The 13,312-nt window shown below is 35.0% G+C and overlaps 1 protein-coding gene across 1 annotated transcript in view; it reads right to left on the bottom strand.

The window, feature by feature from the left end:
- The window catches only part of RyR (Ryanodine receptor), a 283,432-nt gene that overhangs the window by 29,743 nt on the left and 240,377 nt on the right, over positions 1-13,312 (bottom strand). Inside the window, exons 74-75 of the mRNA XM_083112077.1 lie at positions 8,939-9,051; positions 1,142-1,235 (exon numbers count right to left, since the gene is read on the bottom strand). Of these exons, the coding sequence (XP_082968203.1) occupies positions 1,142-1,235; positions 8,939-9,051 (207 nt within the window). The remainder of the gene's footprint in view (positions 1-1,141; positions 1,236-8,938; positions 9,052-13,312) is intronic.

Genomic DNA, 13,312 nt, shown 5'->3' with positions numbered 1-13,312 from the left:
TCTTCAAATTGTCTGTTAAAATAGTGAAGAAAAACAAAAGACACTATTGTAACTCAGTAAGACTTAAAAGAGCTTACAAAGTAAATAAAATCCAAAGAGGAACATTAGAAGATTTGAGCATTACACTTCCGCCACATACGAGTGTTACTGCTAATTGTTTGTGCATTACAACCATTTTACGAGGGCAAATCAAAAAGTCATTGCCCCAATTATTTTTCAGCCCAAATAATAAACATACAGGGAAATCAAAATATAGGAATTGTTCTATGTACCTTGTACTATTTTTTCACAGTCACCACAACGGTTCAGATATTTGTCCCATCACACCTCTAGTTTGGAGATGCCACTGTTGTAGAATTTGGCCGGTTGATCGTGGAACCACTTCTTCATAGTAAATTAACCACTGTCCTGCCAGGAACTTCTTCAGTGGATCAAACACGAGGAAATCACTGGGGACTAAGTCTGGACTATATGGTGCATGCTCCAGAATCTCCAATTCGAATGACTGAAGTCTGTTGATGGTTCTGTTTGCCACTTAAGGCCTGGCATTAACCACATTGTCCCACATTGAGAAACCCTTGGAGCTTTTCCTGATGGTAGCTCGGAAACGTGAGAGTGTGCCACAATAGCTGTCAGCGTTGATGTTGTCACCTCGTGGCATGAAATCCAGCAGGAGTGGTCCTCTGTGATCCCAGAAGACTGTGAGCAATGTTTTCCATTGTGAGCGAGGAGCATTGTCACGGTCTTCTCGGCCATTTTCGAACTCATAACACCACCACTGCACGCTTCTCAAGCGAAACAATTATCCCCACACGTTGGCTGAATTTCTGTATGGATCTCAATGGGCGTTCATCCCTTGCTCCATAGAAAAATAAATAGCACTTCGCTGCTCATGTGACGTGGACGTGTTGAGTACTACAGCCACTGACAGCAGTGCTGTGCCACAGAGCAGCCAACAGTTAATGCTGGGCTGTTCCAAGAAAAAAAACTATTGCATTGAATGTATATCTTTGTTTCTCAATCACACTAATCTTTCGGCTGAAAAAAAATAGGGGCAAAGGTTTACGATTTGCCCTCGTACATTGAAAGGTTAATCAAATTCATCTAACCCTAATTAAAATTTGCAAATCACTGTACTTACAGTGAGATCTTCAATCATGACTTCCTGTCCAACATTCTCCTCTGCCAGCCATAATTCGCTGTAGGTTCGAAGGAATATGTTAATCGTTTGATGCCTAGAAGAAATAGATATAAATAGTTACTCTTTAGAACTTTAAAATTTGGAAATAAATACCAAAGGATATAAGGATTAAATTATGTTAATACATATTTTAAAATAACAATCAATGGATGAAAATTCACTCACATTCTAGGCTCTTTTTTTTATGGTAGCTGAATTTGACTGCACGCAATAAGCCTGTGCAAATATTTAAGATAACATGCTGTTTCCAAGTGTAAAACTAAAGTTTAAAAGATGTGGTTCTATTTTTAGCAGAGGTACAAAGAGTTGTTATTTCACCACTATTTCTAAGTCCCAAATATACAAATTTGATCTCAAAAGTTGGTGTGACCTCCACTAATTAAGCTATTTCAAGGTTAATACAACTGGTGTGACATACAGTTCTTGAGCTATATCAAGGCTAGTACAACAGGTGTAACTTCCTTGGTTTGAGCTATCTGAAGTTTGCCATAAATTGCTTGTTTTCAGTAACTGATTTATGTCAAGGCTAGAATAGTTGGTATGAGACTGGGTGCTTGAGTTATACCAAGGCCAGAACTGCTAGTGAGATTTTTTAGTGTCTCAGTCATCTAAAGGTCACCACAACTGATGCGACTCCAGTGATCAAACTACTTTTGTTACCTGTTTTCTGTTCTTCAGTTAATCTGAGTCTAGCTCAAGTGTGAATGAGTTAATTAAGCATCAGCACCAAATGAGCTAAGAGGTTTTAAGTCAACTTTATGAACAGAAAGGCTAATCGGGACTGGACCTGCAGTTTAAAATTGGATCCAAACCACTATGTGCCTCCACTGGGAATCAAACTTGAGACCCCTTGAATACAAGGTGACGACGATGTTATCACTAAGCCATCAGGGAGGCCCTAGGGAGCTAAGAATCGATAGAGAAATGGAGATTACACAGGGGTGTAATCACAAGGTGCGTGGACTGGCAGAAGCTGAAGCACTTGGCATCTCTTGCTTATATTGATAAGTCACATAATCTCCATTGTACCCTGTTTATGAGATATTTGTGGTCCATTCTCAATGTCGCCTGTGAATGTACACAGGAATGGGAGATTTCTTGCAATGACAAAAATAATGTACAGTTGCTCAGAACCATTCATTTTAACTGCTGCTCTATTCTTACTATTATGTTTACAGAGATTTGTGCTGAAAAAATCCTCCTATGGCAATACATTAAATAGGATTAGGTAATTAGGAATGAATTAATTATATGGTGTATGCATTGTAAACACAGAGGGTGAGCAATATACAAGACACCATTGTAAGACAATTGCTGAAGTAATTGACAAGAAGAAGTAATTGAAGACAATTGCATGTATTGTGCACTTAATAATTATACTCCATTAATTATCTGTAAATAAAAGTTGTAAGCACAATACAATCAAGCTGCGGTGGACTAATCTGTAGGGCGTCTGACTGCCACATGGGAGATCCGGGTTAGATTTCCAGGGTGGGTGAAAATTACAACCTTACGTGATTTTTCCAGCCTTGTCCCTGCATAAAGCGGTTCAACCAGCCTCAAATCAATGGGTACCTGTGAGCAACACTGGGGTTAAAGGCAGTCTGAGCATGGTGTTGATCACATCACCTCCAAAATGGCAGAGATCGAGAATGTGTGGGGCCTTACCCCCACATCACCTGAATATGTTTTCATGGCATGGTAAACTTTACCTTTTTACCTTACCTTACCACAATACAATCAACATCATTCTTTACAAATAATTACACATATATTATTTGGATTTCTACTTTTCATATCTAAATTTTAAACATAGTTGAAGTTAAATTTGCATTATTTTTATTTCAAAAGTCCATATTCACGATTTCAAATTTTGAAACTTCAGTGTATGTATAGTTATACATATGAATCTCAGATACCTGAAGTTATCAGCAAGCATTCAGAAGCCATATAGTCATTAATACACCATCGATGCACATGGGAAGTTTGTAAAACACTTAACTTTTAGTGCTGTGTATTTCAACATTATATAAAACAAATAATAGAGGGCAATTCCATAGCTATGGATGAAACATTTTTCAAACTTTAGCCTTGTGCATTATGATAGATTGATTCAATTGTTGTTTAAAGTCCACTTTATGCACAGAAAGGCTAATCGGATCGGAACTGAACTTACAATTTAAGGGAGGATCCGAACCACTATGTGCCTCCACTGGGTATCAAACCTGGGACCCCTTGATTACAAGGCGATGATGCTACCACTATGCCATCAGGGAGGCCCGTTTTTGTGCATTATGGAAACAAATCATATTTTACAAAGGTGTTATTGACATGTATTTTTACACATATTTTGGAGATGGACTATAATTATTCATCATTCGTTCATAAAAATTATACAGTTACAGACGTAACTCAGAAAATATAAGAAAACATACATTCAATGAATAATTATCATCCTTCTGTGAGATGAGTAGACAAACATGAAAACTTCTGACATGTAAACAATGATAAAAAATCAAGCTCTTATAAACTGGATGGTAAAAATAATTAGTTGCTCTTTATTTCCTAAGTACAGAATAATTAAAATGTTACGGATGTAAGATTTTTACATTATGGGTGCAATTGTTTTGTTATCATTAACACAGCAGTAAGAAAAATGTATGAAAATATATATGAGTGTGTGTCATATAGTGCTCAAAGTGGAAATTCCTAGCTGGGGAGTTGCTTGCATGGATCAACATGGAAGCAATGCAATAGGTTGGGGATGCTTACACAAATTATCTTAGCTGGGAGATAGCATCCCCTTACATCCTCCTTCCCCCCCACCCCCACTGATGTCACAAAAATATATTATCCATTGCAAGTCATTGAGTCAGTCATATAAAACATCTGAGAATTTGACATTTTGGTTGTACTTCTCATGGAATTGCCCAGGGAATTGATCAGGGAGAAATTTGAATGAAAATGCATTGAGTGAATAAGCTTAATTATGACAATGACACAGCACACATAAAACTAATACCAAAAAATGTACAAAAACACGTACACAATTACCTCTTCAAAGTGTAGAGTGGCTCACTGCGCAGACAAGCGATTGCTGCTCTTTTGCGTGCAGCGGACAACACTCGCTTCCATCCTGAGCTAGTAGGGGATGGCCTACTGGCCTGCTATTTGAGGAACATGCCAGGACATGCTGGTTAGAAACAATGTTATACAAGATATAAATAATAACACAGTTGTGAAACAAGTACACAATCTTAACAACCACAAAGTTAGTACTGTCAGCTGTTGCACGGTAGCACAGTGCAAGAACAAGACAGGGGTTCAGACATGTGTGAAAGGCTTCATGGTGGAAGGAGAAAGTGACATCTAGTGTGCCACTATTGTAATAAAAAATATGCATTCATTAGATTATTTAAAAGTAGGTTTGAGCCAATATTGTTACTGATGTGTTAGTTGATACTGTTGGTATGTGGAAATTTAATCAGCAATACTGATTAACATTTTTCCAAAATTCAGGTACTTCATAGGATTTACAAAATCCCACTCATCACTTTTCATAAAAATTATTTGAAAATCATAAACTTCATTAATTTTTGCTCTAGTTCTGTATAAAAAAGAGCTGTGGTGTAGTCTACTCGGTAGGATGTTTGACTGCCACATGGGAGACCCAGGTTTGATTACCAGGTTGGGTGATCAAAGGTCGAAATTTCTCCAGCCTTATCCCTGCATAAGGAAGTTCTGGGGTTCACCCAGCCTCAAATAAATGGGTATCTAGGGGCAACCCTGGGGGGTAAAGGTGGCCAGCATAGTGCTGATCAGATCAACTCCGAAAAATGGCCACCCTACCCCCACATCCCCCTATATGTGCCTTCATGGCATGCTGTAAAGTGTGCGGGGAACTTTACCTTACATTTAGGCTACCTACTGAGTAAAAAATTGAATTTTGTGATGAAATAACAGTAAAAAAAAAAGTAAAGTGTTCCCCTGTGCTTTGCACCATGCCATGAAGGCATATAGGGGTGTGTGGAGTTAGGGCCCCACAGTTTCTTCATCACAGCTGAAAGTGGGAGTTATGTGATCAGCACCACACCCCTGGCTACCTTTACACCTCAGTTTCCTCCAAGTACCCTCTTTATACGATGCTGGGTGGGCACCAGAGCCACTTGAACAGGTGGAAAATATCCCAGATTTTCCCCTGCTAGGGATCTAACCCAGGTCTCTCACATGGTAGTCAGATACCTTAATGACTGAGCTACCGCAGCTATGATGAAATGACAGATAATTGAATATTCCAATCATGCTATATATAAACTTACGAATATTTAAAAATAAAAGTGGGTCTGAATTTCCCTTATTTTATGCCATTTTTGGCTAATCATTTATGATGATGTAAATGAAGGATGATTAGATAAAATTGTTGGAAGGTTCGGATTCAAACCTTCAGAGGTGAGATCATGGCTTAAGCATTCAACACACTTGGTTACCAAGGCAGCAAAAAATAAATACAATAACAAATGAATAAACCCCTGATAGATTAAGATGGTACACAATGAAAGACCTACTTATTAAATCAATAAAAGTACTGATATAGTCAGGAATAAGTAAAAGTATGAGCATGGGTGAAAATCAGTCAGAGGAATGGCATATGTATCATCGTTGCTTCAAAACAGTATCAGCTCAACCCTATTTAAAAGTATTAACTAATAGTTTAATACAACTCTATTCCTACTTAAGTTTATAGAGCAACACTCAGTGTGCACTTTATTCAAAGCAATCAGAACAATTATTGAATGTAAATATCATCAGTATTCTTAAGCATAAAAGCAGGGTAAGAAAAAAAAAATGAATATGCACTCAGTTTAATGACTTACCTGTCCCAGGTAATATATGCTATACTGCTCAACACATGCTAATTCAATTTACAAGAAGTACTGAATAAGAAAAAATGCTATATTTTCGAAAATATTTTTTTATCTCAATGCGTAGGCCTCTACTTTCATGGTATCAGGGTTAAGCAAAGCGATCAAGACAAGAGAAATGGGGACATGCTTTCATTCATAGTTCACAATTACCCCACTTTATGTACATACACGAAGCATTTATTTGTTCTTCTGTTATAACTGATGGAATATATGCTCTTCTGCTTCTTATGGTTTCTTATTCTAAACTATTATAAAAAATATAGTATAGTTTGGAAGAATGAGTCAGTTAATTTGAAATTTGAAAAATGGATTACTAATATGTACAGTACTATTAATCATATTAATTCAGCTTAGCAACATATAATAACCATTCACACAAATATCTGATTGCATGTGGCTCACAGCAAGGTCATTGCTAGAGACATGCATATTTCGTTTTTGACGAAAACACGAAATGTGAAATATCACATTGTAATGTTAATTTTTCATGTTTGTGAAATGTGTGAGGTGCATTTTCCTACCCTGTCTTGTCACGAAATAATGAAAAATGAACTGCAAAATGCGAAATAGACTCTTAAACACGAAATTTTTAGAGTTTATTTACTGACACGACACTTTCTGAAGTCAGAATTATCCTGCGAGTTATGCAATTCACGGAAAACTGATTAATTCTGCTGTAAATATTTGAGAAGTAAAAATGGACTCCTTTGTACAAGAATAAACTTACTATTCTATTAACGACATAAATGTGCTATTAGGAGGGTTATGTTTATTTTGTGTAGTAAGTGCCATTTTTAAATCAAATTTTGGGTTATATTCATATTTTTAAAACCAAAACATCATTTTATATGCTGCTTTTTCACTACTATAACAGCAAAATTTTATTTTATTTACCGCTTTTGAACCCGAAATTGAGTCTGTTTTTGTACCGAAATTTTGCTTTTTTATTTACCAAAAATATGTGCCTCTAGTGATTGCTAGACATTAATTGGCACTGTGTAATGCACCATCTGATAATGACACTTGTATATTAGTAAAATATACAAATCTTTGTGCCAAAGGCAAGAGTGCTGTTTGGCTGAACGGAAGCTCAATATTTGGCACAAACAAATACAAAGTTTTTCTCAACAAGTGCAGACATGTTAACCTGTTATCTACTGGATGGACACCCAATAGGTAATTTTTTCCCATGGAGGTGATACAATGGTTTGATTTAATCTTTGTTATTTAGAATCGCTTTTCTGGCACTTTTGGCTACTCAAGTTGACGAGGATGAATAATAATACAATGAAGACGATGAAGGGACACTCACAAAGAACAGCCATGCGCAGGCTGGGATTCAAACCCAGCAACCCTGGCATTGTTGCATGCTATTCTAACCACTCTGCCACAGAGATTGGCAGAAGGTGATACAAGAAAAAGAAACTTTGCCTTGTAATCAAGGGGTCCCGGGTTCGATACCCGGTGGAGGCACAAGTGGTTCGGATCCCACTTTAAACTGTAGGTCCAGTCCCGATTAGCCTTACTGTGCATAAAGTGGACTTAAAACACCAACTCAAACAAGAAAAAGAAACTGAACGAAAAGCTGCTAGGCAAGATGTATTCATGAACAAGAACATAAACTAAACCACAATGAGGAGAGCATTGCTGAATTAATAAAACAAAGATGTTGCCATACAAATTTTAAGTTTCCAATCTTTCCTGCTCAGATGAACTTCAGAAGTTTTATTTATATGACAACTTTTATGAGGAGGCAGACAGGGAGAGTATGAAGAAAACGTATTAGCCAAGTGGAGATGAGAAATATTAGATGAAATCATGTTCACAGGTAGGAAGGTTCACCATGATTACATCTGACAGAGATTTCTTCAGTGTGCTAAAAGTTCCCGATATGACACCTTACCATTTTAATTATTTTTAAGCAATTTATCTTCTTAACCTATCCCTTAAGTTTTTGTTATTGTTTTAACTCCTAGAATAAACTCATGAGGAAGGTTCCAGAAATGCGACTGGAACATCAAGGTTTAGGAGCAAAATGATGCGTAAGCAAGTTTTAAATTTATATCCTTCTTTAAAGGAAGTGTTAATTTTTTTCAATGTCATTAGAATAGTGATATAACATGCCAAATATTGTGCATAGGACCTGAATGAATAATATACTCAAATCAATTGATGAACTCTGACTACATGGGTTTTCTTTTTAATTCATCACAAGTAAAAACTTCAGAAATGTGATGACAAGTTACAGACTTCTCATAGACATATACCTAGGTATACCTAACAAAAAGAACAAAACAATTTTACAAATAATTATTGGTTATAATGTTGTAGCTGATTGTAATCAGCTACAACATTATCAACCACAATATCAGCCAAGAAATCTGTCCCATCTCTAATACCTATTTAAAAGAAGCAATAGCTCAATGTGTCTCTATTAATTAAGTAATGATGTTATGAATATACTATCAAAAAATGTGTGGATTAGCTCTGAAATACGTATGTTTACAGTGTTACATTAAATTATCATATTATTGTCTTCAAAGTTAAGAGTCTGTAATGTATTTGAATAATTATAAGTATTATTACAAACTACCAATTAAAAAACACACACTAACAAAGTAAGAATAACAAAAATGCAAACGGAAAAGTAAAAAAGCAAATTAAAATAAAAGTACTTAAGATCTGCAGCTTACTTAGTTGAAAACATTCCCCATAAATTGGATAAACATATGTATTCTTTTACTTTTTTTTCTTTCTTTCATAAAGTACTGTTCACGAGTGAATGTGTAGCGTAAAAGGCGGGGTGAAGTACCTGGGCAGTGAATGCAGTGATGTTTGTCGGAAACAGGCTATCACAGCACGCTTCCTCTGGGTGGATACAACCGATCGATGGTATCCTTTACTTTGTTGTTGAGGATGATCAATCTATGAGAAATAACACAAAATTTGGAAATAAGAAAAAGCTCAAATAATAAATAAAGCAAATGTGCAAGAAATATGGAACAAGCAAAAACAAAACAGAAATAAGAACAAAAAATATCAACAAGCAAGATAATGCATAAATAGTAACAAACTAGAAACAGCAAGCACTTTCACAAACAAACAAAAGCTGTAAAATAGTATTTCCTTTCCCAATAAGGATATTTTATAAAATAAACATATTTGAAAATTATCTATCGTCTCCTAGTTACATAAAACGTTTCTACAAAACCTTAAGTATAGGAACCTACATAGAACTCCACATATAAAAGCATAACCTACCGTAGGCATATTTTTATATTATGAAAGCATTAACATAATACCCAAGAAACCAGATGTGATTGGCACAATCTTAGGCGAACAGTACTAAAAAATTTTGGACAAACATAAAATCAGGCTGTTGGTCAATGGTAATTTAGGGCATTGTGCCAATATAGGGACAACAAACACGTGGTGTTTATGTGACTGAAAATTCAGATAGACCCAACCTACAAATTTTTCCACTTTTTACATATGATTAACAAGTCTTGTTTCCGTTACTAAATAAATAGTTCATCTGCTTATAGTAACCATAGAGTAAGGAAAAAAACACTCAAATAAATCTTGAACCATGGTAAAATTTCGCCAGTGTGATAATTTCCAATTATCTATTAACTATTAAAAGGCTAAAGAATAACAAAGCACCTGGCATTGATTTAATACCAGCTGAGTTAATTAAATATGGTGGAAATTCATTAATATGTCAAATTCATAAATTAATTTGTTTAATATGGAATAAAGAAGAAATCCCTCAACAATGGAAAGAATCCATAATTGTTCCTCTGTTTAAAAAGGTGATAAAATGAACTGCAATAATTACCGTGGAATTTCTCTACTCTCAACAACATATAAAATATTATCTAACATTTTTTTAACAAGACTAACCCCATATGCTAATGAAATTATAGGTGATTATCAATGTGGATTTAAACGCAACAGATCAACTACAGATCAAATTTTTCACATCAGACAGACACTCGAAAAAAGTGGGAATATAATCAAAATGTCCATCAGCTATTCATTGATTTCAAAAAAGCATATGATTCGGTCAAAAGAGATAAATTATATAATATATTAGTAGAGTTTGGAATACCTAAGAAGCTTGTTAGTATGATAAAAATATGCACCAGTGAAACAGAAAGTAAAATTCGTGTGGGTATTAATATGTCTGACAAATTTACAATTCATGATGGGTTAAAACAAGGAGATGCATTATCTCCATTGCTCTTTAATTTTGCCTTAGAATATGCTGTTAGGAAGGTAAACGAAACTAAAGAAGGACTAAAATTAAATGGTGTGACTCAGTTGTTAGCATATGCAGATGATATAGACTTACTGGGGGATGATGTGAATACAATTAAGAATAATGCTAAAATATTTTTCAAAACTGCTAAAGAGATAGGTTTGGAAGTTAACAAAGAGAAAACTAAATATATGCTTACAGGCCGAAACCAAGTGTTAGATAATAATCAAAATCTAATTATTGGTAACAACTCGTTTGAAACAGTTTCCAAATTCAAATACTTAGGAGTAATATTAACAAATGAAAATTATATTAAAGAGGAAATAAAAAGTAGGCTTAATTCAGGAAATGCATGTTACTTCTCTCTTCATAAACTTTTGTCTTCTCGTTTAATATCTAAGAAACTAAAAGTTAAAATATACAAAACAGTAATTTTGCCTGTAGTATTATATGGGTGTGAAACTTGGTCCCTTACATTGAAAGAGGAACATAAATTGACAGTATTTGAAAATAGGATCCTTAGGAAAATATTTGGACCTAAAAGGGATGAGGAGACAGGTGAGTGGAGAAGGTTACATAATTTAGAACTACATAATTTGTATTCATGTCCAGACATTATTAGAATAATTAAATCAAGAAGACTTAGGTGGGCAGGCCATGTGGCACGAATGGGAGAGGAAAGAGGAGTTTACAGGATTCTTGTTGGGAAACCTGATGGTAAGAGACCAGTAGGAAGGCCAAGACGAAGATGGAGGGACAACGTTGAGATGGACCTAAGGGAAATCGGTAGGGATGGAAAAGAGTATATAGATCTTGCACAAGATAGGGACAGATGGAAGGCCTGTATTGCTGCAGCCATGAACCTTCGGGTTTAAGAAGGCTAGAGAGTTAGTTAGTTAGATAATTTCCAATACTGACTACGAGATGAGATAAACACTTCTTGTTGCTGAACTCAATCCCCATCCCCCAACCCTGCTCTTAGCATAAGTTAGATACAAGTTTCAGTTCAATTCACAAAACTTTGCATCATATGATTCACAGAAAGATGCTATTGAGCATTCACAACATAGAAATATTATCCATCCATGGTGGCTGATGACAAAAGATTCACAATTGACTCAAGAGTTACAAATAAGTGGGAACAAACGCTGGCATATGTAAATTTACATTTTAGAAACTACCACATACTTTAGAATGTGGTACTTTTAATAATCGATTTTGACTCATTTCTAGGGTTTGGCAAGTGTTGGAAACAACTGTTAGCACAACATAGGACCAAAGTTATTTTGTCAACCAACACAAACCCAACCTTTCCCAAATAAAAACTTGTTCGTCCCAATGATTCTGGTTGCTTGGGTAGTTAAACTTGCAATTAACGTTAAAATTTCAATAAAACAAATAAAACCTCTAAGCCTGACCCAGTCATTTAACAGATTTCATTTAAGGTTGAACTAAATAACAACATTAATTTTTTGAGTTTTCCTTTATGTTTATGTTTAATATTCAAATTTAATTTTGTATATCTGAAGAAAATTTCATGAGAAATCATGTTCATTTCTGGAAAAAAAAACAACCTGCTTTAGAGAGTAATTTCATGTGACTAGGAAGGCATGGTATAAATGTTTTATTTTAAACATAAGTGAAGAACAGGACAAATTTCTTTTAACCAGTAGATTAGTAGTTAATCCTGGCCATGAGACTGAATTCTTAACATGGCACTATATTTCGGGACAGTATTGCTAGGTTCATCATCATTACTAATAAAATAAATTTAAAGAAAACCATCAGTATATTTATATAGTATATAATACTTGTGATATTCTGAAGAGTCAGCAATGTTTACATTCCTAGTATCAGTAGCTAGGTACAAGCCAAGTAGTATCAAGTTCTACACAAATGTTCTGCTTGGTTTGTCCCCATCTGCAAAATCTGATGATATATATGCACCTAATCGTACATTCTTTTACATGATTTGAAGAACATTAGTTACCCTGAAAATCACTTCACACTTGCCGAAATCACAGTTCGTTGTAAATTTCTTTATCAAATCAATTTTGTCGCTTCTTCTATCCATGAACTGGCGGAAAATTGTTATGAAGTATCAATTAGAGTATTGGTTACCATTTTTCCAAATATTGATTACCTAACTTGCGCAAAGGGAAGTAAAGGAGTGCCAAATCATTACAAAAAGCAACACCCTGAAATCTAATGCTTTATACAGCATCAGCCAAATACAATACAACAGCACATCAAGCACTTGAATAATGTTACCAGATCTGGCCTAGGTACACGGCAAAATAATAAAAACACATCAAGGAATTTCAGGATATATTCAGAATAGGAAAAAAAACAACATGAAAGATTCATCCTTCATCTACAATAGAGATTATCAACGAGAGTCAAGAAAGATGGTATTTGAACTCATAAATATGAGTTATACGTACAAACAGCTATCAATCAATTCAATAGGCAGAACACACTACATTCTTTGATCATCTAAAAAAGGGAAATCAATTGTTGATACTGCTTAGATATGAACAATGTTCATCATATATCCACTGGAGAATTGTTCCACTAAAGAAGAGAATTATATTATTAGAACAGAGAGAGACAGAGTAGAGAAAAATAGAGGAATAGAAGATTGCAACAGGTTACTTCTAAAAGTGTACCTCAAGTTGTTAACCAAGCCAAAGACTAAATAGAACAATAGAAAGTAGTTACAGCCACGAATTTAAAACAATGTGGACATATTCCATAATGTTACCTTGTAATCTGGGCATTTTAATTATCATTCATTTTGCACTACTTTGGAACACTATCTTCTTATAAGAAGACGTAAGCGAGTTACTAAATTATTTCCATGAAACTTACTTGTATATGTTCTATTAATTTCGGTGGCCTCTGCCACCATCCAATTGGGAACTT

Source organism: Lepisma saccharinum, chromosome 25 (genome assembly GCF_977018435.1).
Source record: "Lepisma saccharinum chromosome 25, izLepSacc3.1, whole genome shotgun sequence".
NCBI classification, from domain to species: domain Eukaryota; kingdom Metazoa; phylum Arthropoda; class Insecta; order Zygentoma; family Lepismatidae; genus Lepisma; species Lepisma saccharinum.
This window is presented reverse-complemented; position numbering and strand designations above follow the sequence as displayed.